The sequence below is a fragment of the Arvicola amphibius genome, chromosome 2 (assembly GCF_903992535.2).
Source record: "Arvicola amphibius chromosome 2, mArvAmp1.2, whole genome shotgun sequence".
Classification (NCBI taxonomy): domain Eukaryota; kingdom Metazoa; phylum Chordata; class Mammalia; order Rodentia; family Cricetidae; genus Arvicola; species Arvicola amphibius.
Genome location: NC_052048.2, coordinates 16982910 through 17008120, shown reverse-complemented (window position 1 = coordinate 17008120; position 25211 = coordinate 16982910). Strand labels below are relative to the sequence as shown.

At 35.5% G+C, this 25211-nt stretch overlaps 2 protein-coding genes across 2 annotated transcripts; both read right to left on the bottom strand.

Annotated features, from left to right (window-relative positions):
• Positions 1-599: 599 nt before the first annotated feature.
• Positions 600-1538, bottom strand: LOC119806526 (taste receptor type 2 member 140-like). Its single transcript, XM_038318303.1, has one exon. The coding sequence runs from the start codon at positions 1536-1538 to the stop codon at positions 600-602; it is 939 nt and encodes a 312-aa protein (XP_038174231.1).
• Positions 1539-14365: 12827 nt separating this feature from the next.
• Positions 14366-15292, bottom strand: LOC119806523 (taste receptor type 2 member 140-like). Its single transcript, XM_038318300.1, has one exon. It carries the CDS (start codon positions 15290-15292, stop codon positions 14366-14368), a length of 927 nt encoding a protein of 308 aa, XP_038174228.1.
• Positions 15293-25211: the final 9919 nt, after the last annotated feature.

The following is a 25211-nucleotide window of genomic DNA, read 5'->3' as shown; positions in this document are numbered from 1 at the left end:
ATCAAATGTCAATGAGCCACCTATAAGTACTATAATATCCTCCTCCAAGTAGCTAACTATTACACATATCCATATTTTATAACATGTGCATCCCCATCAAATTATCTCTGAAAGACATACAGAAAATAAACTCAACATTTTTCCAATAAGTATGAAAATAAGTAAATAATTTTAGAAGACAAAAATTTGATAAAACAAACCTAGTAGTATGAAGGGGTTCCTTCTAAAAAGTCCCAGAAGTCTTACAACAGATTTAACAACATTGGGCACATGCTACATGAATACATATGCCCATATATTTTACATTTAACATAAATCATTTGAAAATGTCAAAGTGTCTAATTCTAGATAGGAAAATCAATTTTGCTAATATTATGTGTTCATATATTTATTAAGTCCATGTTCATATCTATCCTTGTAAAACAGCATAAATATTTCCATATTTTCTGTTAAGGCTTTAATGTTAGAGCAGTACCTAATCTACACAAAATTTTGCCAAATTCACAATGCTGCAAATGAAATACAGAAGGTTGAAATTTATACAAAAATAATTTATTAAGAACTAATGTTCCTCTAAAATACAAAAGATGATCTACATTTTAGAAAACTGAGGGATCCACAACACTGAGCCTGTACCTCAACCACCACACCATGGAAATAAATGTCTGTCTAAGCTTAGTGTTTCCCAGAATCAAGACACAGGAGTGGCCAGACGGGAAAGCAACTCCAATAACCCAGGAAAGGAGAGAAACTAAGTTTTTCTGCTTATACTTAATGTTACAATATTGCAAAAGAAGTGAGAGAAAATAAAAGGCATACAGTAACAGGAAGCTGACCACTATTTGCAGAGCCTTTATGTGGGCTGCAGTGCTGACATCTCTGGAGCCTTTGGCATTGTACTGCATGCTCTTCAGATGTCGCCACAGGGAGAAGATGAGCAGGACAAACACGCTTAGGGTCACAGTGAAGGGAATGAGTGTGAACATAGTGTTCAGGAGTAAAATGTGCCTCAGAATTTGAGAATAATTACTTGATATGGCACTGAAGGATGTATTTGCTTCAATTCTGTAAATGAAGACATCAATATGTGTGTTTGCAACTAAAATGTTTAAAAACAAGAATAGCAGAGATGCCAACAGTGTCCCTGAAACCATTTTTTTTACTCTCCACTTTAGATGAAGAAAAATAGAATTTGAAAAAATGGCTATCTTGAGAAAATAGAATATGCTAAGGCATGTAGCAAGCCAGATGCTGAAATGATTGGTTACTGTCCAAAAAGTACTCGAGAGTCTCACAATCGTTGAAGTCATTATTATGGCTCGATACCGTTCATATAGAAATAAATTTGCAGTAAGTGAAGAAAAAAAAGCAATTCTGGAAATTGCTAGAGTAGTCAAGATCTGATCTATGAGAGATATCTTTCTCCTCTTTACCCAGTCTATAATGTTCACTAGCACTGTGAATGCATTGCCTAAAGTTCCCATTAGAAATTCCAAACTTAAAGTAGTTAACAATATGTAATGTAGGACACTATACATTGTTTCCAAGACAATGTTCCAAATTCCACTATAATGTTAATATTTGTAAATACAGACTTCTAATGTATGTCTAGTTTATTCTTGACAATTCATAACATACTAATTTACTGAACTCGTATGTACATTATCAATTAAACATCAAGATGTACTAAGAAGTGGCTTATCGTTTTCTTCACAAAAATCTTATACTTGGCAAGAAAACCCAGGTGAGCTGCATCCAGATGCTTCGTACATTACACACAATGGATTGGAGTCCTCCATGGTTGATGCTAAAAAAAAAAAGCAGAATTCTCATGTGTTGCCATTAAAACAATTAAGTTAATTTGCATTGCTTTGACAATTTGCATATTAAATTGTAACCAACCACTTAATTTCTGACAAGGAAAAAATATGAAATTCTGACACACATAAAAGGCAAAGTATCTTAACTTCTATGTAACATAAGAATTCCATTCAATATTTCAAAATGAACCCAGTTAAGTACCTTTACATATTTTCCACAGTTCTTTCTATAAGCAAAAAATTACCTAATAATCTTACATAGTTAGTTATTTAGTTGTTATTCAAATACCTGGGACTGAGAAGATTAACAATTTTACTTTTTATAAGGTCATATATGCATGTATAACATAATGCATAAATTAATATATTATAGTTCATAAATATGCAGTTTTACATCATAACGCCTTACATTTCTGACTTAAATAACTCAGGTTTATCATTTTCTTAAAATTCATTGTGCATTTCAGTTACAATTAATAATATGATAGTTGTTAGGAGATGGTATAAAATTGCTTTCATTTTTAATTGATGCAATAGTAATGTAAATATTCTAAAGAGTTGGGACTATCTTATTCAAACATGTATATAGAGATGGATAATTCCTATTCTGTTACAAAGCAGATAATAAGTTTACATGAATTCATTTGTACAACAAGAATCCTTTTCATTATCCACGTCTCCTACCTTCATTAATGCATCTGATTCCTTCACCAGTATGAGCACTAGGCACTATTCATTTCTCTCCAGTTGGTACTGACATTTGCTCCTGTAAAGTCACTGTAGGCATAGAGGCATATAAAGAACAATACATACCCCAGTCAAGTAGGGAATGGAACTATGGGTCATAATATTCTTCAAGACTTAATGGATAGTCAAAGAATCAATAACACAAAAGAGAAGCATCAAAATAAGACAGCAGAAAAACATATGTCAAAAATTTTAGTGAACTTGGTCTACTGGTGCACACTAGTACATGTGGCTCAGCACTGAAGGAAACTGGGCTGGTTGGTAAGACCCTGTATAAACATAACACTAACAAAAATGTTTAGATTGAAGGAAAAGCAAAGGTTACTGTATGTGAAAAATGGATTATAACTGGAAATTGGAGCAATAGTGAACAAAGAAAGTGACAGAATTCCTAGAAGAGAAATATTAACATACCTGAACACAGAAAGGTCCTCATGGGATGGCTCTTTCCCCATAACAAAAAGACAGAAGAGGAAGAGAAATGCAAAACACAGTGAGGGTGGGGCGGTGTGGAGCAAATGCTAGTACAAGAGCTTGAAGACCTTCAGGGAAAGTGACAAAGCTTGTATCCATGGGAGGCAGTAACTCCAGCCCAGGAGCTTCCCTGAGCCCCTCTTCTCCACCTTCCACTCTGGACAGGAAACATTTGAGGGTCTACTGGAATAGCTGTAGCTGCTGGACTCTGTAGGCCAAGTTGCTTTGTTCAGATTCAAAACTGCAACTGTATTAATAGCGGCAATAATGCCATGGAAGTCTCTGACACAGTTGAAGGAAAAGAGGCCAAACTCCTACTGAATTGATGCAAGGCCCTCTTTCAAGAAAGGAGTAACCTATATTCAAGAGACAAAGCAGCATAAACAGAGCTACAGAACAAGTATAGGTTCCCATCCCCAGCGCAGGGCACTCTGCAATGGTGTAGCCATGTGTTTATAAATTCAATATTAAAAGTGGCACATTCCATGAATATTTTGATCATGAATCTGTGTGAGACCTTAGATATCTTATTTTCTATTTTCTAGGTGAATATTTTGTGTCAACAAGGATATCCTTGCATTTTGAACTATAATGGAACATTAATTTTGAAAATGTTCATCAGGAATTGGATGGTGCCCGGGAAAATATCCACTTTTGTCTAGATTTTGTTGCTTCACTTCTATAATCATACAATATGCACACTTAAAAAGCTTTGAGAAATGTTAGGAGGAAAAAAACATACAAAAGTAACAATTGAGAAAGGATGTTAGTAGGCCTTCATTGTAGTTCAGTCAAAGATTACTTTTCAGTCATGTATGAGAGCCTGGGTTTAATCAACCACCATAAAAATAAAAAATAAGGAAATTATTATTCTTACTAACTAGATTTTATAATGTTAAGTGGCATTTTGAAAACAAAATAAGTATTAGGAAATGTAATGATAGTAACATTATCAACAGTTGAAAAGTGTATAAGATTTTATTAAAATCTTTTATATGGTTTTCAGAAAACTACCATATTTTCACAAATACCATCTACATTGGTGTTCCTGCATGCTTCAGTTAATACTTCTGGCATTTTAATAATCTACTATCATTTCACTGAAAACTTGTATAATAGCTAGGCTTTATTCTGAGAAATGTTTTTTTTTGTATAAGTTTTCAACCTCAAAGTGAACCAAATGAAAACAGAAATAAAACAATTCATGCTACATAGAGATTTCACAATGTGCTTATTTGCTGTAATCTTGACAGCCTTCAAATAACTCACTCATACCTTCATCCATTTTTTAATTCTATAAAATATTTTGACAACCATATTGTTTTCAATTTTAGGTGCTAAGAATAAAGAGAGCTGGCATGATTGCCCCTCAGGGATGCACTTTATGTATTTGAGGAGATGATGATGAACATGATTAATTCTGTGACTGAAGTGATCTGCCTTTACTTTTACATAATGATGGTAAGATTTCATAACACCTCAATTTTAAAGAGATAGGAGCTCACCGTTTGTGGGCCCTTCATGTGGACTGTGATGCTGGGATCTTATCATCCATTGTGTAGAGCAACATCTTCCTGGGCTTCTTTTGCACAGGAAGAAGATTAACCCCAGAGCACAAAGCAGGGATGCAGTGCAGAAGGCACAGCGTCCACAGTGAGGACAGTCCCATGTGAGTGTGAAGTGTCTACATGAGAACAGTCCCATGTAAAAAGCTGTTGTGTCCTTCATCTTTGTCTTTCCATTCATGTTGCTTTCATACTTTCTCACCAGAGCTGTCTTTCCTATATTCACACCCATGAAAATAAAAAATAAATAAAAAACAAGCAATACATGTGTGAGAGTGTATGTATAAGATATTTGCATGCTCGCGTGTGGTAGCATGCTCACCCACAAAGCAAAGACAATATAGGATACCAGGTTTCTTCCTCTATCATTCTGTTCCATTTCCTTGAGCTAGGATATCTCACTGAGCCTGGATCAGAACTGGTGGCCAGCAAGCCTCAGGGATCCTCCAGTCTCCACTTCCCATCCCTCACAGCGCTGGTGTGACAGACACACACAATCATGTCCTGCTGTTTTATGAATTCTGTGGATTTCAACTGAGATCCCAAGGGTTGTGAAGATTCTCTTACCAGATAAATCGTCTTCCCTGCCTCCCCTTCAATATATCTACTTTATATGTGCCCTTGAATTCTGGATGTAGTCAGTTATTCTTTACAATTCCATGAACAATGTCAAGCAAATAACATATACTCTGTGTCCCTCCTGTAGAGCAGTGGAATTCATAGTTGACTTTGAATTGAAACTGTATTCTTGTTTGCTAGCATGCAAATAAGGACATATTCTGTTTCAGCATTTGTAAACACTTTTATTTAATTTCTCCATTATTTGTGTAAAACAAATTCGTTTTCTTTTAATAACATGTTAGACTCTAAAAGCCTAATATTCAGTGTTTTCTTGGGAACCCAGGAAACCAGTACTCCTTCAAAAGCTAGTAACTATGAATAACTGTGTTGAAAACTGTGTGCTTGTGTAATTACATATAAGCACACACAAGCCTCATAGGAGAATTATGGTTCTATTGTCTCAAATGTGTTTCTCTTGTATATAAGTAAAATTCAAACCGCTTTCATGATGTTCAGACATTTTGGCCTTTTATCAATGTTTGTCAAACATATTTCTCATGTTTAGAGCTTCGGTGAAGTTATTGATTTGAGTCCATTAAATTTTAAAATAATGAATTTTTCTAGTTAATCTGCAATTCACAGAATCAAGGTTTAAACTTTTCTTGTGATTTCATTATGTTCTTTTAAAAAAAAACGGTTTCAGGCAAAAATAAATAGAAGTACAATAACTCTAAGCCCATTTAGATAGTATCAGTTGATAGCAGAACCAATCCATCCTGGTCAAACACATTCTCCATTCCCCCTCCTTTCTATGGTAGAATATGGAATCTTAAAATAGAAAACCTGCTTTCCCTGGGAGACTGGTACCTTCATCCATTTCTGTACAGCCTATTGGAAAAGGCTACTCTGTTTCCCAACCTGTCTGATCCAAATAATCACCCAGAAACTATATTGATTACAAAAGAGCTTGGCCTATTAGCTCATTCTTCTCATTGGATAGCTCTTATAACTTGAATTAACCTATTTCTATTCATTGATGTATCTCCATGTTGTGGGCCTTCTGGTAAAGTTCTGTCTGGCATCAGACATCTGTCTCCTAAAGTAGCTACATAGCTTTTCTTTGACTCTGCCTACTCTCTCCTTCTCTCTCTGTTTGGAATTCCACCCTGCCCTATTCTGCACTGCAATAGGTCCAAACAGATTCTTTATTAACCAATAGTATTCACAGCATACAAAGGGTATACCCACACCAGCACCCTGTCATGTTAACAAACAAACTACTCGTCTGACTCAAATAAATGCTTTGCCTGAAAAATGAGAGATCTCCTTCCATGTCTCTCCATTCATGATCTTGGAAATGTAACACATATAAATTGAGTACTCCATAGAAAAGAATACATTTAAAAAGTAGATAGTTTTTCAGTGAACTGTACAAACCTACACAGCATAGAAAAGAAGGCCTGTCTCAAGATCCTGTTCTCTAGAACCAGGGCACATGAATGGGCAGAGAGAAAAGCAAATCCCAGAGATAGTAAAAAACAAAATTATTGGACTTGCCTTCTTAAAATTACCATTACAAAATAGTAGGGAAAGTTACAGAAAGAAAGTGGTATACAGTAACAATCTGACAACTATTTTCAGGGTCTCTTTGTGAGTTGTGCTGCTGAGCTCTCTGGAGCCTTTGGATATGAGCTGCATGCCCTTAATATCCCTCCATGGGAAGAATATGAGCAGGAAGAAAGTAATCAAGGTCATGCTGAAGGGGATGAGTGTGAACATAGTGTTGGTGAATAAAATAATCCCCGGGTTGACCAGAGTGAATTGAAATAACAAGATAGAATATATTTGGTTCATGTCCACCAATCCAGACATGAGCATGTCTGTTTATGACTAAAATATTCAAAGACAAGAGAAGCAGAGGTTCCAGCAATGTCATCAAAACAACTTTTTTAGCTCTCCACTTTAGGTAGAGAAATGTAGAGTTTGAAAAAAAATGGTCAATTTGAGAAAATAAATGATTCTGATGTTTATAGCAAGTCAGAAGCTGAAATGACTGGTCACCATCCAGAAACTATTGATTCTTCTCTCTACTTTTTCAGGTATTAGTAAGGATGGATACAACTCAGATATAAAAAGGACTGTGAGAAGAGACCAGAGCACAGTGATCCTGGAGTTAACCAGAACAGTGAGGATATGATTCACTGAAGAGATCTTTCTTCTCTTGACCAAATCCATGATGTTCACCAGTGCTATGAATGCATTTCCTAAATTTCCTATTACAAATTACACACTTAAAATAAATGTTAATGTGACATGTAAAATATAACTCACTGTCACTAGAAGGATGCTTTAGTTCATGGTACACTGAGGAAGATGTGTTAATCAGTCCTCTAAAATGCTGTGAAATTCTTGAACTTCCATAGCGTTCACTGCCATACGGTACTATAGAGAGTGCCAATCAAACATTGATTTACTACTGATTTGGTCCACAATTTTCTGCACAAAATTTAAGAACACCCAAGGCAGCTAGGTTAGTGGTTATTCAGATATTATGAGCCTTACAAAGGGAACCCTAGAGTCTTTTGTGTAGATATAGAAGAACTACATAATTTTTATATACTGTTATCAAAATAAAGATATACTTACATGCATTGGTTTTTACTAGTTGTCCTTTATGTATATTTTAATCTAGATATTTGATTTATGGACAAGTAACATTGAGGAATTGTAACTCATAGCCAGCAACCAAATCCACACTGACATATAGAAGAAAAACATTAAATATTTCAAAGTAATGCTTTCCCAGGGAACTATGCATGTTTCCCAAACTTTTATAGCAAGGTAAGAGAGTTGCCTAAAAGTCTCATAGATATCATTGTCCTTCTGATATTCTGTACCAAGAAAAATGATCATCTTGCATTTTGCAGGGTCACGCATACACAAACACACTGCTACCTACAAGTACAGAAAGACTCAAATGCTGTTCACTCACCATTTTAATAAATCTGTTTTAACATTAGTGGTTTTGTGCATATAACCTATGCTTATTCTGCTATTGCTGTCAAGATGCTGTATCAAATAGTTTCCAAGTATAATTGATATCATAAGAATATAAATATTTTAAAAGTGATTCTTTTATCTCTGTATATGAACAAATGTAGAGATTGTTCTATCATGCTATCAAACAAAATTTCAATGAATTTATACACACACCAAGGATCTTTCCTAGTCTCTAGTTTTGCCTTTATTTGTACATTTACCACTCTTAGAACCTAAGACCTTCAAATAGAACCATATTTCTTCAATTTAGACCAGCATCTGCTCCATTGGCACCATCACAAGATTCAAGGATGATGAATGACCAAGAAAAGCAGGAAATGAAGCAATATAATGATATTTTATGGTGTTAATAAATAAGCTTACTGAAGATCAGAGAAGTGAAGCAGTCAACCTCTAGAGAACTCTTACCTCTATGAAATCTGCAGACTGAAAGGAGAGCAAGTTCCTATCTCATCCTGCCTTTTATTGGGATGAAAGGCATGCACTACCACATCCTGGCCTCTATGAAAAAACTAGAGTGGCTGGTGGGATTATAAGTGTGTGTCACCACTACCTGGCCTGTATGGCTGACTAATGTGGCTGCTTTGCAGTCTTCAGGAAAGCTTTATTTATTAAAACACAAATAAAATATTATTATATTACCCCTTTTGTCTAAATTTCAGAAAAGTAGACTATAACTAATATAATAAAACTATGCATTAAGTATAATAACTATATACAATATACAGGTAATAAATACATCAACAATGTCTAATTCATTTACACTTTACTAATTCAGAGAAAATACTCCATATCTATCCTATCTTGGTGAGTTCAAATTCTTGTACCTAATTTAATTTCTATCAAAATGATCCACAACTATCTTTTGATATCTCTCTACCTTATACATTTTATACTTCTTTGATGATTTTCTGTTCTGAGTGTCATAAACAAGGAAAACTATAACTGTCTAGCCTTCAACTACCTCATAGACCTAAGAGAAATAATATTAACAGAGTAAGCAAGAAGTACAAGCAAGAGAATTCCAAAAAAAATGTGAGAAATGACCGAAACAACTGAATGCATGGAGAGTTAACCAAAGTTTCTCTGCAACTTTAGGGCATCCATCTTCAACATAAAGGCCTATAATATTCAACAGCCTTTTATATGATGTAGGATTTTTGAAGAACTCTTCCACCTTGTCTTGACAAGGTTTGGCATGCATTATCTTTTGTGTTCTGCTTATCCAATTAGGACAGCATCCTGTCAGCAGTCAAGGCAAGGGCATTTTCTTGGCCAGTGACTTATTTTGGTCACAAAGAAAAGAAACTCCATATTCTTTAGTGTCCCTATCTTCTCTGGAGTAATTGGTGCTTCCAGAAGCACAGTAGTCTCATTGTCAAAAAAAGGAGCCCGTTTTAATGAAACATCATAAAGAACTTATTCACTGAAGTGTATGAAGACAACATATCTATTTAAAATGTAACTCTTTGTCCTTGAAACTGTACCTAATATGATTCTACATGTTCAGTCTTAACAGGAAACTAATTGCTAACCTGCATTTTCTTATTATTTTAAATAGTTGATAATAATAACTTTCAAGGGATAGAAATTTGCATTGCATTGTTATATAAGCTGTATAGATACAATATCTTGAAAAAGATTAGTAACATAATTATAATATGTTTTGACAAGATTAACATTTTTATATTTACAAAATTTGTATATATTTGTATACAATATACAAAAGTCCAATACAATGCAGAATATTTAAAACTACTAGTTGCTTTTAAAAAGCAGATTCAATAATCTAATAGTTTATCATGTCATATCTCTATCCTCCCTTTTTTCTTTTCATAGTAGATTCAATAATCTACACTTTTATCCTATCAAAACAAGGCATTAAAATTCTTCAAGAGCTAACAGTGGTAAAAGAATTTATGACTCAAAGACAATAAAAGGAACAAGTAAGACAGAAAAACAGGTGTCAAAGGCTACAGTAAAATTGATATGGTGGTGCACACTGGTAAACTTAGCTTAGCTGTGAAGAGATACATGTAGGAGGATAACTAATACAAGGCAAGACTGAGAGATAAATTTAAGACACTGTTTAAAACAAATCCTTTATAGATTATAGGCAAAGAATGAGGTATTCCAGGGTGGAGAATGGAGCAAAACCTCAGTCCCCTGGAGCAAATGCCCTACAATTACAAAACAGCTATACTGGGAAGATAATAAGATAATTGAATAAGCATGTAAAAAGTTTTAGGGGAAGTTGCTAAGAATAGAAGAATGAGAATCATTACAAATACAGAAAGGTCCTCCTAACATAGCTCCTTCTATAAAACAAAAAAAGAGAAAGGAGACAAAAATAAGTGGAATATTCTCCAGGACCCGGAGATGGGGCAGTGTGGAGAGGATGCTACTGCTAGAAATGCAAGGTTTTTAAGAGTATAAGAACTTGTGTCCACCAGGAGAGAGTAATACATACCACCCTAATGAGCACCTCTGAGCTCCTCCTCTGCATCTTCTGCTCTGCACGAGAAACATTTGAGGTTTCACATGAAGAGCAAGCAGTTCCTAGGATGGCCAGACTTGCCCAGACAAGATGACAGAGGCATCAGGAACAGTTCCCACATATTTCATCTTTAGGGGCAACATGATAAAGCATTTCCTCAGAAAGGAGGAAGAATATACATTTGGGAGAATGGAGGATATAAGGGGTGGTGAGAAGAAGTGGAGAGAGCTGAATATGATCAAAATACATAGTATTAAATTTTCAAAGAACTACCAAATAAATTTAATGACTGCTAATGCCTTGTTGCTCTACTCAAGGACATTGTATTAAACTTTCAAAGAACTACCAAATGAATTTACAGACTCCTGATGACTTGTTGCTATATCTATAGATCATAGCATATTTCAGCCCCCATCAGAGAAGCTTTTCCTTGTGGTAAATAACAATGAATATAGAAACCCTAACCTGCATATAAATACAGAATAAAAGTCTGGGGGCTTCTCAGCTCTTAACTGAGCACTCATAATACACCCCTTTTCTCAAGCCTCATGGATTTTCAAGGAAGATGACTAGGAAGACTGTGAGAGATGGAAAAAATAGGTAGCAGTAAGAAAATGGTTGGCTTTCTTTTTTTGATAAAACAGGACAGTTGGACAAGTGAACTTGCAGTAATTGTAACAACATGCATTAAACCAGAACAAGCTCAAGCTAGACAAAACCCCAACGTAGAGAGAGGAAGGAAGACACAAAACCCTGCCTCTAACTAAGAAACTACAGGCTTCGATAGCTGTGAGAGAAGAATCAGTGCAGTCAGCGGTTCTACCACACACTGGGGCAGGCCCATTTAAAAATATTGTACCAAAAAAAAGAGGACTCTATGTGTGGATGAAGAGCAATGAAGAGAACTCAAAATTTGGTTGTGAAGGTGGAGGAGAGTAGGCAACAGTTATGGGAATGGTTGGAGTACTGAGATAACATGTTCATAATACATTGCGTGAAATTTTCAAAGAATTAATTAAAATATTCTTAAAATAAAAGAATCAAAGAAAAGATAAAACAAAAACTGTATATATTAAAAGAGTGAATTCTTATCTCTCTTTCTGAAGTAAGGAAATATAGGATTTGATCTTAGCCACCGTGAACGAACAAAACAAGCTGAGACTATTGGCACACCAGATGGTACAAGGATCTCTTCCACCAGGGGCTTTAAGGACACCCTTCCTCCTGTGTTCGTTATTTGAACACAGATGAACCACAATTGAACACACTGTTAAGTTTACCACAGGAAACAATTGTGGAGGCAGTTCAAGGAGTAAGAATTCTATCACTAGGGAGATCTTTTACTCCCAGTAATACCCAAGCCATTTTCAATGCCATAAAGACATTGGCAGATTTTCCAAATCCAAATATTCTCACACTAACTGGATGAAAAACAAGCTCAGTATTAACTAAGCCTATGTTACTGGTTATGATTAATAATCTCCTGACCCAAATTCTAGCAATACTGTTTCTGTGTGGACAAGGAATCCTATTTCCTTTTGGTTCATTTTCTCATTTACCTTTGAGAGTTTGGTGTATGTGCACCATTTCTAAATCCTTTTTGCTCCCTCTGAACTCTCTCATATACTTCTCCTTGCTCTCTTTTAAATTCATGACCTGGTTTTTTTATAATTTTTGTTATACACATACACACACACACACACACACACACACACAAATAAATATTTTAGTCTAAATGATATTCTACTGGCTTTTCATTCTGTGGACCATGTTATGGGGGAATGAAGCATTAACGAGACAAACCCTTAGTTCAATGTTAGTTTCATAGAAAAAAAACTACTAACCCACAACAACTTGAACCATGGATTGTATGATTTCACCACCAGCCCCAGACTTCAACTGCTGGTCCTGGAGGTAAAGCTGAATTCTCATTTACTAGCATGCAAATGTAGGCATACTCTCTTTCACTGTTTTGCAAGCATTTTCCTTTGTCTAGCATCTTTGAAATTTGAGTTCATGGAGTATGGATGTCATTCAGCAAATTTTGTAAGTTTTAACATTACAAAGTTTTGTTTTGTTTTGTTTAAAAAAATGAATGAATACAGGGACATGTGAGCTTTAGTCCTCAGGTGATATCGTGAATGGTTCTTCAACATCAGGATTTTGTTTCAGCAGATAAATTGCATTCAAGAAAAAGAATTTTGTTTCTTTCTAAGGTGTCTCATTGTATATAGGATCTCCTTGGGAAATTCTTCTCTACAATTATCTGCTGGTAATTAATGTTTTATAGCTTTATTATATTCAGTCAAAAAGTACACACACACACACACACACACACACACACACACACACCAATCCAAGGCTGAGAACAAGACACCATTCAAAAAAATTATTGCTGTGATCACTGAGCTAGAATTCAAGATATGGCAGTAAATCTAGTGTGCTGGTTAAGTGAAAGCTCCTAACAGACAGGAATCTTGCTAAAAATATTCTCTGTAAGTTATTTGTAGTGATGCTAAAAAAGTCTACTGAATGCTGTGTTCTGCGGTGTCCCAGTGCCTTGACAGCATAGCAGAAGGAAAGTGGACAGGCTTCCATCTTCAAACTGAAAATATGAGATTTCTCTGAGATTTGTTTTTTAGTGAAAATTGTTCTGTGTACATCCATTTTTATCTCCCTGTGGATTGTATTATGTTTGAAATGTTACCATTATGCAATTTACATTTTATCTTTCTTTGATATTTATTTTTACCAAGAAATCCATACTTTGACTCTTATCTAGATTTTCTTTTATTGAACTTCAACTTTGACTGTTAGCATTTCATATTCATAGGTTCCATCTCTAAAATTCATTCAACTGCAGATACTTTACAAAGCAGAACATTTCTCTCAGCACTGAATATATACGTACTTTCTTTTCTTATTGTTTCCTAAGCAACATAATAACAAACAACTACTCACTGAACAATTTTCTTGTTTCCCAATTCAGCCCTTTAACCTCTTTTGAAAAAAATTTTTCATACAATATTCAAATATGGAAAATTTCAAATACCAAAGAGCCATGTATTAGTACTATAACATCCTCCTCCAAGTAGCTACTTATTACACATGTTCACATTTTATAACATGTGCATCCACATCAAATTGTCTCTGAAAGATATACAAAAAATAAACTCAACATTTTGCCAATAAAAGGGTAAATAAAAATAATAACGTTAGAAAAGGAAAATGATAAAACAAAACTAGTAATATGAAGGGATTCCTTCTAAAGATTCACAGAAGTCTTACAACAGATTTAACATCATTGAACACATGCCACATGAATATATACAAATATGTATTTTACATATTAACATAAAACATTTTAAAATTCAAAGTGATTATATATAGAAAAATTATATTTTGCTAATGTTATGTGTTTATATATTTATTTACTCCATATTTATAATTATCCTTATAAAACAATATACATATATTTTTTTCCATATTTCTGCCAAGGCAGTAATAGTTAGAGAAGTACCTAAATTATACAAAATTTTGCCAAATTCAGTGTTGCGAGTGAAGTACAGAAGGTTGAAATTTATACAAAAATAATTATTAAGAACTAATGTTCCTCTAAAATACAAAAGATGATGCACATTTTAGAAAACTGAGGGCTCCACAGCACTGAGCCTCTGACTCAGCCACCACACCATGGAAACAAATGCCTGTCTAAGCTTAGTGTTTCCCAGGATCAAGACATATGAGTGGCCAGAAGGGAAAGCAACTCCAACAGTCCAGAAAAGCAGAGAAACTGAAGTTTTCTGATTATATTTGACATTACAAAACTGCAAAAGAAGTGACAGAAAAAAAATGCTGTACAGTAACAGGAATGTGACCACCATTTGCAAGGCCTTTATGTGGGCCGCAGTGCTGACATCTCTGGACCCTTGGGCATTGTAATGCATGTTCTTCAGATGTTGGCACAGGGAAAAGATGAGCAAGACAAACACGGTCAGGGTCGCGGTGAAGGGGATGAGTGTGAACGCAGTGTTCGTAAGTAAAACAAGCCTAGCCACTTGAGAATAATTGCTTGAGATAGCTCTGAAAATTATATTTGCTTCAATTCTGTCAATGTGTGCGTCTATGACTAAAATATTTAAAAACAAGAGGAGCAGAGATGCCAACAGTGTCCCTAAAACCATTTTTTTTACTCTCCATTTTAGATGAAGGAAAATAGAGTTTGGAAAACTTGCTATCTTGAGAAAATAGAAGATGCTGAGACATGTAGCAAGCCAGACACTGAAGTGATTGGTTACTGTCCAGAAAATACAAGTTTGTCTCACAATTCTTCTAGTTATTATTATGGCTGGATACCATTTATATACAAATAAATGTGCAGTTAGTGAAAAGAGATAAGCAATTCTGGAAACTGCCAGAGTAGTCAAGATCTGATCTATGAAAGATATCTTTCTCCTCTTTACCCAGTCTATAATGTTCACTAGCACTGTGAATGCATTGCCTAAAGTTCCCATTAGGAATTCCACATTTAAAGTAGGTAATACTATGTAATACAGGATACCATTCATTGTTTTCAAGACAATTTTCCTAACTACACTATAGTGATATTTGTGAATACAGTCTTCTGATGTATGTCTAGCTGATTCTTGAGAAATCAAAACAAATTTAATGAACTTGTATGTACAATATCAAGTAAACATCAAGATTTTCTAATGAAGTGGTTTATAGTTTTCTTCACAAAAATCTTACACTTTGCAAGAAAACCCAGCCGAGCTTCATTCAGATGCTTCATACTTTACACACACTGTACCGGAGTTCTCCATAGTTGATGCTGAAGAAAGAAGAATTCTCATGCACTGTCATTAAAACAAATAAATTTATTTGCATTGCTTTGACTGTTTTCATATTAAATTGTAACCATTTAATATCTGATAAGGAAAAATTCTAACTCACACAAAAGGTAAAGTATCTTAACTTCTATATAACATAAGATTTCCATTAAATATTTCAAAATGAAGCCAGGTAGGCACATATATATTTTTTCAAAAGATTTTACTATAAGCAAAACAATTACCTAATAATCTTACCTATTTAGTTACTCTTCAAATATCTGGGGCTGAGATTAACAATTTTAACATATATATACTAATATATGCTAGTTCATAAATATGTATTTTACATCATAATCCCTTTTATTTCTATTGAAATAATTCAGGTTTATCATCTACTTAAAATGTATTGTTCATTTCACTTACAATTAGTAATGTAATAGTTGTTAGAAGATGGTATAAAATTGCTTTCATTTTTAATTCATGCAATAGTAATGTAAATATTCTAAAGACTTGGGACTATCTTCTTCAAACATGTAAAGAAATATGGAATAATTCCTATTTGATAAAAGAAGACAATAAGTTTACATGAATTCATTTGCACAACAAGAATATTTTTCATTATCCATGTCTCCTACCTTTGTTAATGCATCTATTATTTATTTCCTATTTAAAATAAAAGGCACTATTTATTTCCTTTCCATTTGCACTGGCAAATGTCACTGTAGTCATCAAGGCGTATAAAGGTCAATATACAGCCCAGGAAAGAAATGGAATGGAACAATGGATCATAACATTCTTCAAGACCTAATGGATAGTCAAAGAAGCAATAACACAAAAGAGAATTATTAAAATAAGAAAGCAGGAAAACATGTATCAAAAACTATAGTAAACTTGGCCTAGTGGTGCAAAGTTATAAATGGCTCAGCACTGAAGGAAACTGGGCTAGTTCGTGAGACCCTGTATCAATATAACATGAACAAAAATGCTAAGATTGAAGGAAAAGCCATAGATTATTGCATGTGAAAGATGGATTATAACTGAAAATTGGAGCAATAGTGAACAAAGAAAGGACAAAATGTCTAGAAGTGAAACATTAACATACCTGAACACAGAAAGGTCCTCATGGGATGTTCTTTGCCATAACAAAAAGACAGAAGACGAAGAGAAATGCAAAACACATTGAGGGTGGGGCGGTGTGGAGAAAATGCTGGTACAAGAGCTTCAAGGCCTTTAGGAAAAGTGACAAAACTTGTATTCATGAGAGGCAGTAACTCCAGCCCAGGAGCTTCCCTGAGCTCCTCTTCTCCACCTTCCACTCTGGACAGGAAACATTTGAGGTTCTACTGGAATAGCTATAGCTGCTGGACTCTGTAGCCCAAGTTGCTTTGTTCAGATTCAAAACTGTAACTGTATTAATAGAGGCAATATTGCCATGAAAGTCTCTGACACAATTGAAGGAATAGAGCCCAAACTTTTACTGAATTGATGCAAGGCACTGCTTCACAAAAGGAGAAACCCATATTCAAGAGACAAAGCAGCAAAAACAGAGCTACAGAACAAGTATAGGTTCCCATCCCCAGGGCAGGGCATTCAGCAACAGTGTAATTCATGTGTTTATAAATTCAGTCACTCTTTGGTTGGCACACTTTATGAATATTTTAATCATAAATCTGTGTGAAATCTCAAATGTCTTGAGTCTTGATATTTTCCTGGTAAATATCTTGTATCATCCATGATATTCCTCTATATTGGATTGGGACTGAAAAAGCATGGGATAAAACCGGACTCCCTGAACATGGCAGACAATGAGGGCTGCTGAGAGGCCAAGGACAATGACACTAGATTTGGATCCTACTACGCATACTGGCTTTGGGGAGAGGCCTGGCCTGTTTGGATGCTCACCTTCCTGGACCTGGATGGAGGGGGTAGGAACTTGGATTATATTGAACTATAATAGGACATTGTGAGCATTAACTCTAATTTTGTAAGTGGTCATCCAGTGACTGCACAGTGGCAGGGAAAATATTTATTGTAGTCTAGATTTTGTTGCTTTACTTCTATGAGCATACAATATGCACACTTAAAAAGCTCTTAGAAATGTTAGTAGGAAAAAAAAGTAACAGTTGAGAAAAAATGCTAGTAAGCCTTCAGTGTAGTTCAATGGAAGAATAGGTTTCAGTCATGTATGAGACCCTGAGTTTAATCAACAACTTTAAAAATTAAAAAAAAAGAAAGGAATATTCTACTTAGCTATATTTTATAATGCCAAATGTTATTTTGCATATAAAATAAGTATTAAGAAATGTAATGATAGTAACATTATCCACAGTTGAAATATATGATATTTTATTAAAAACTTTTACATGGTTTTCAAAAACTACCATATTGTCACAAATGCCATCTACTTTGGCATAGCAAATTGCTTCAGTTAGTAATTCTGACATTTTAATAATATACTAGCATTTCACTAAAAATTGTTCAAGGGGTTGGAGAGATGGCTCAATCCTTAAGATTACTACCTGCTCCTCCAGAGGACCTGGGTTCAATTCCCAGCACCCACATGGCAGCTCGCACCTGCCTGTAACTACAGTTCTAAGGGACCTGATTCCCTCACACAGACACACATGAAAAACACAATGCACATAAAATAAAGCACTAAAAATTGTTCAACAGCCAGTCTTTTTGCTCTGAGTAATATTTCTGTTTGTTTAAGTTGCATACTCAATTTAAACCTAATGAAAACAGAACCAAACACTTCATGCTACACACAGATTTCATAATGTGTTTGTTTGCTATCATCTTGAAAGCCTTCACATAATTTGTTCATTTATTGATTATGTAAAATATTTTGACAACCATATTGTTTTCATTTTTAGGTGCTAAAAATAAACAGAGCTGGCACGATTTCCCCTTCCAGGATACTTTTTCTGTATTTGAAGAGACTGATGATAAACATGATTAATTCTGTGACTGACGTGATCTGCCTTTACTTTTACATAACGATGATAAGATTATATAATACCTCAATTTTAAAGATATAGGAGCTCACCGTTTGCGGGCCCTTCATGTGGACTGTGATGCTGGGATCTTATCATCCATTGTGTAGAGCAACATCTTCCTGGGCTTCTTTTGCACAGGAAGAAGATTAACCCCAGAGCACAAATCAGGGATGCAGTACAGAGGGCACAGGGTCCACAGTGAGGACGGTCCCATGTGAGTGTGAAGTGTCTACATGAGAACAGTCCCATCTGAAAAGCTGTTGTGTCCTTCATCTTTGTCTTTCCACTCATGTTGTTTTCATACTTTCTCACCAGAGCTGTTTTTCCTATATTCACACCCATGAAAATAAAAAATCAATAAGTAAAAAACAAGCAACACATTTGTAGGAGTATATGTATGTGATATTTGCGTGCTCGTGTGTGATAGTAAACATGTTCCACAAAGCAAACACCATAGAGAATATCAGGTGTCTTCATTTATTACTCTGTCCCATTTATTTGAGCTAGGATATCTCACTGAGCCTGGCCAGCAAGCCTCAGGGATCCTCCAGTCTCCACTTCCCATCCCCCACAGCACTGGTGTTACAGACACACACCATCATGCCCTGTTTCTTATGAGTTTTGTGGATTTGAACTGATATCCTCATGGTTGTGAAGATTCTCTTACCAGATAAATCATCTTCCCTGTCTCCCCTTCAATATATCTACCTACTTTATATGTGCCCTTGAATTGTGGATGTACTCAGTTATTCCTTATAATTCCATGAACAATGTCAAGCAAACAGCACCACAGTGTGTTAGTAGGTGAACTCAATTATCTCTTTTTGAAAACAATAAATTCCCATAGCCACTCAAATTAACTCTTGGTCATATACTCTGTTTCCCTCCTGTAGACCAATGGAATTCATTGTTGACTTTGAATTGAAACTGCATTCTTGTTGCTAGCATGAAAATGAGGACATATTCTGTTTCAACATTTGTAAACACTTTTGTTTAATTTCTCCATTATTTGTGTTAAACAATATAGTTTTCTGTTAATTACATGTTAAATTCAATTATCATAATATTCACAGTGTTTTCTTGGGAACCCAGGAAAGTAATACTCCTGCAAAAGCTCTTAACTATGCATAACTGTGTTTACAACTGTGTGCTTGTGTAATTACAGAGAGACACACACACGCACGCACACACACACACACACACACACCTCATAGGAGAATTATTGTTTTATCTTCTCAATTGTGTTTCTCTTGTATATAAATAAATTTCAAAACATCTTTCATGATGTTCAGACTTTTTGGCCTTTTATCAATGTTTGTCAAGCATATTCCTCATGTTTAGAGCTTTGGTGAAGTTACTGGGTTGAGTCCATTAAGTTTTAAAATAATTAATATTTTAAGATAATCTGCAATTCACAGAATCAAGGTTTAAACTTTTCTTGTGATTTTATTATGTTCTTTTAAAAACCTGTTTCAGGCAAAGATAAATGAAAGTACAATACGTCTAAGCCCATTTAGATAGTATTAGTTAATAGCAGAACCAATCCATCCTGGTCAAACACATTCTCCATTTTCCCTCCTTTCTACAGATAGAAAATAGAACCTTAAAATAGAAAACCTGCTTTCCCTGGGAGGCTGGTACTTTTGACTTTTCTGTACAGCCTGTTGGAAAAGGCTACTCTTTCTTTCCCAGCCTGTCTGATCCAAATAATCACCCAGAAACTATATTGATTACAAAAGAGCTTGGCCTATTATCTCATTCTTCTCATTGGATAGCTCTTATAACTTAAATTAACCTATTTCTATTTATTGATGTAGTGTCATTTTGTTGTGCCCTACTGGAAAGGTTCTGTCTGGCATCAGGCATCTGTTTCCAATAATGGCTATGTAGCTTCTCCTTGACTCTGCCTACTCTCTCCTCTTCTCTCTGTTTAGAATTCCCGCTTGCCCTATTCTGCACTGCAATGGGCCCAAATAGATGCTTTATTAACCAATAGTATTTTCACAGCATACAAAGGGTATACCCACACCAGCACCCTGTCATGTTAACAAACACACTGCTCATCTACTCTAATAAATGCTTTGCCTGAAAAATGACAGATCTCCTTCCATGTCTCTCCATTCATGATCATCTTGGAAATGTAACACTTATGAATTGAGTATTCCCTACAAAACAATACATCTTATGAAGCAGATAGTTTCTCAGTGAACTGTACAAACCTACACAGCATAGAAAGGAAGGTCTCAAGATCCTATTCTCTAAAATTGGGGCACATGAATGGGTGGAGAGAAAAGCAAATCCCAGAGATAGGAAAAAACAGAATTATTGGACTTGCCTCCTTAAAGTTACTGTTACAAAATAGTAGGAAAAGCAACAGAAAGAAAGTGGTATACAGTAACAAATTAACCACTGTTTTCAAGGTCTTTATGTGAGTTACACTACTGAGATCTCTCGAGCCTTTGGATATGAGCTGCATGCCCTTAATATCCCTCCACGGGAAGAATATGAGCAGGAGGAAAGTAATCGAGGTTATGGTGAAGGGGATAAATGTGAACACAGAGTTGGTGAATAAAATAATCCTAGAGTTGACCAGAGTAGATTGAAATAACAAGATAGAATATATTTGGTTCATGTCCACCAATCCAGACATGAGCATGTCTGTTTATGACTAAAATATTCAAAGACAAGAGAAGCAGAGGTTCCAGCAATGTCAACAAAACAACTTTTTTAGCTCTCCACTTTAGGTGAAGAAATGTAGAGTTTGAAAAAAATGGTCAATTAGAGAAAATAAATGATGCTGATGTTTATAGCAAGTCAGAAGCTGAAATGACTGGTCACCATCCAGAAACTATTGATTCTTCTCTCCACTTTTCCAGTTATCAGTAAGGATGGGTACAGCTCAGATATCAAATGAACTATGAGAAGAGACCAGAGCACAGTGATCCTGGAGATGACCAGAGCAATGAGGATCTGATCCACTGAAGAGATCTTTCTTCTCTTGACCAAATCCATGATGTTCACCAGTGCTATGAATGCATTTCCTAAATTTCCTATTATGAATTCCACACTTAAAATAAATGTTAATGTGACATGTAGAATATAACTCACTGTCACTAGAAGAATGCTTTAGTTCATGGTACACTGAGGAAGATGTGTTAATCAGTCCTCTAAAATGCTGTGAAATTCTTGAATTCCCATAGCATTCACTGCCATAAGCCGTTGTACACAATGCCACTCAAACATTGATTTACTACTGATTTTGTCCACAATTTTCGCACAAAATTTAAGAACCCCAAAGGCAGCTAGGTTAGAGTTTATTCAGATATTATGAGCCGTACAAAGGACACCCTATAGTCTTTTGTGTAGATATAGAAGAAACACATAATTTTATTTGCTGTTATCAAACTAAAGAAATACTTATATGCATTGGTTTTTACTAGTTGTCCTTTATACATATTTTAATCTATATATTTGATTTATGGACAAGTAACATTAAGAAATTGTAACTTATAGCCAGCAACCAAATCCACACTGACATATAGAAGAAAAACATTAAATATATCAAAGTAATGATTACCCGGGAAACTATGCATGTTTCCCAAAGTTTTTATAGCAAGGTAACAGAGTTGCCTAAAAGTCTCATAGATATCATTGTCCTTCTGATATTCTGTACTAAGAGAAAATGATCATCTTGAATTTTGCAGGGTCACACATCCACACACACTGCTACCCACAAGAACAGAAAGACTCAAATTCCATTCACTCACCATTTTAATAAATCTATTTTAACATTAGTGTTTTGTGCATGTAACCCATGCTTATTTTGCTATAGTTGTCAAGATGCTGTATCAAATAGTTTCCAAGTATAATTGATAGCATAAAAATATAAATATTTTCAAAAGTTGTGATACCTTTATCTCTGTATATGAGCAAATTTGGAGATTGTCCTACCATTCTATCAAACAAAGAATTTCAGTGAATTTATACACACACCACGGAACTTTCTTAATCTCTGTATTTGCATTTGTTAGTACATTTATCACTCTTACAACCTAAGACCTTCAAGTAGAACCATTTTTATTCAAATTAGACCAGCATCTGCTCCATTGCCAACATTACAAGCTTCAATGATGGTGAATGACCAAGAAAAGCAGGAAATAAATCAATATAATGATATTTTATGGTGTTAATAAATAAGCTTACTGAAAATCGGAGAAGTGAAGCAGTCAACCTCTAGAGAACTCTTACCTCTACGAAATCTTCAGACTGAAAGGAGAGCAAGTTCCTATCTCATCCTGCCTTTTATTCCTCTGTAATGTTGGGATGAAAGGCATTCACCACCACATCCTGGCCTCTACGACAAACTAGTGTGGCTGATGGAATTAAAAGTGTGTGTTACCACTACCTGGCCTTTATGGCTGACTAGTATGGCTGCTTTGCCCTCTCCAGGAAAGCTTTATTTATTAAAATACAAATAAAATATTATTATATTACCCCTTTTCCTCCAAATTTCAATAAAGTAGACTGTAACTAATATAAGAAAAACTATGCATATAGTACAATAACTATATACAATATATATAGGTAATAAGTACATCAACATGTAGGAAGATAACTAATACAAGGCAAGACTGAGAGATAAATAAACACTGTTTAAAACAAATCCTTTATAGATTACAGACAAGGCATGAGGTATTCCAGGGTGGAGAATGGGGCAAAACCTCAGTCCCCTGGACCAAATGCCCAACAATTACAGAACAGCTATAATTCTGGGAAGATAAGAAGATAATTGCATAAGCATGTAAAAAGTTTTAGGGACGTTGCTAAGAATAGAAGAATGAGCATACCATTATTGCAGACACAGAAACATCCCTCTGACATGGCTCCTTCTATAAAACAAAAGAAAAGAGAAAGGAGACTGTAGTGATTAGGCCAGCAGGCCTGCTTTTCGTCCTGCCTGGCTCCTGCACAGCTAGCTTTACACCCGAAATAACAACACACAAATTGTATTCATTTAAACACTGCTTGGCCCATTATCTCTAGCCTCTTACTGGCTAACTCTCACATCTTGATTAACCCATATTTGGTAATGTGTGTAGCACCACGAGGTGGTAGCTTACCAGGAAGATTCTAGCCTGCATCCATCTCAGAGAGGAGAGCTATGGCATCTGCCTGAGTCATCTGCCTGACTCTGCTTTCTTTCTCCCAGCATTCTGTTCTGTCTACTCTGCCTACCTAATTTTCTGTCCTAGTAAAGGGCCAAGGCAGTTTCTTTATTAACCAATGAAAGTAACACATAGATAGATGACCCTCCTCCATCAGGAGACAAAGAGAAATGCAATACACTCCAGGGTCCATGGGTGGGGCAGTGTGAGGATGCTACTACTAGAACTTGTGTCCACCAGGAGAGAGTAATACATACCACCCTAATGGGCACCCCTGAGCTCCTCCTCTGCATCTTCTGCTCTGCACGAGAAACACTTGAGGTTCCACATGAAGAGCAAGCAGTTCCTAGGATGGCCAGACTTGCCCAGACAAGATGACAGAGGCATCAGGAACAGTTCCCACATATTTCATCTTTAGGAGCAACATGATAAAGCATTGCCTCAGAAAGGAGGAAGAATATACATTTGGGAGAATGGAGGATATAAGGGGTGGTGAGAAGAAGTTGAGGGAGCTGAATATGATCAAAATACATTGTATAAAATTTTCAAAGAACTACCAAATAAACTTAAGGACTCCTAATGCCTTATGCTCTACTCAAGGACATTGTATTAAACTTTGAAAGAACTACCAAATGAATTTACAGACTCCTGATGACTTGTTGCTATATCTATAGATCATAGCATATTTCAGCCCCCATCAGAGAAGCTTCTCCTTGTGGTAAATAACAATGAATATAGAAACCCTAACCTGCCCATATATACAGAAGAAAAGTCTGGGGCCTTCTCAGCTCTAAATTAAGCACTCATAACACACACCCCCCTCAAGCCTCAGGGATTTTCAAGGAAGATGACTAGACAGACTGTGAGAGATGGAAAGAGTGGGTAACAGCAAGAAAAATGGTTGGCTTTCTTTTTTTTTGATAAAACAGGGCAGTTGGGCAAGTGAACTCACAGCAATTGTCACAACATGTAAAGCCTGAACAAGCTCCAGCTAGACAAAACCCCAACGTAGAGAGAGGAAGGAAGACACAAAAGCCTGCCTCTAACTGAGAAACTACAGGCTTTGATAGCTGTGGGAAAAGAGTCAGTAGAGTCAGTGGGTCAACCACACACTGGAGCAGGCCTACTCAAGACTATTGTACCAAAAAAAAGAGGACTCTATGTGGATGAAGAGAAATGAAGAGAACTTGATGTTTGGGTGTGAAGGTAAAGAAAGTGGAGATGACAGTTGTAGGAGCTGTTGGAGGACTGAGATAATATGTTCACAATACATTGCATGAAATTTTCAAGAAAATAATAAAAATATTCGTAAATTAAAGAATCAAAGAAAAGAAAACAAAAACCCTATATATCACCAGAGAAAATTCTTATCTCTCCTTTTTAAGTAAGGAAATGTAGGACTAGAGATCTTAGCCTCCTTGAGCAAACTAAACAAGCTGAGGCTACTGGCAAACCAGATACAAGGATCTCTTCCACAATGGGTTTTAAGGA

Excerpts from the sequence above, each read along its gene's own strand:
- LOC119806526 (XM_038318303.1), bottom strand. The coding sequence starts at position 1,538 with ATGTATAGTGTCCTACATTACATATTGTTAACTACTTTAAGTTTGGAA.
- LOC119806523 (XM_038318300.1), bottom strand. The coding sequence starts at position 15,292 with ATGAATGGTATCCTGTATTACATAGTATTACCTACTTTAAATGTGGAA.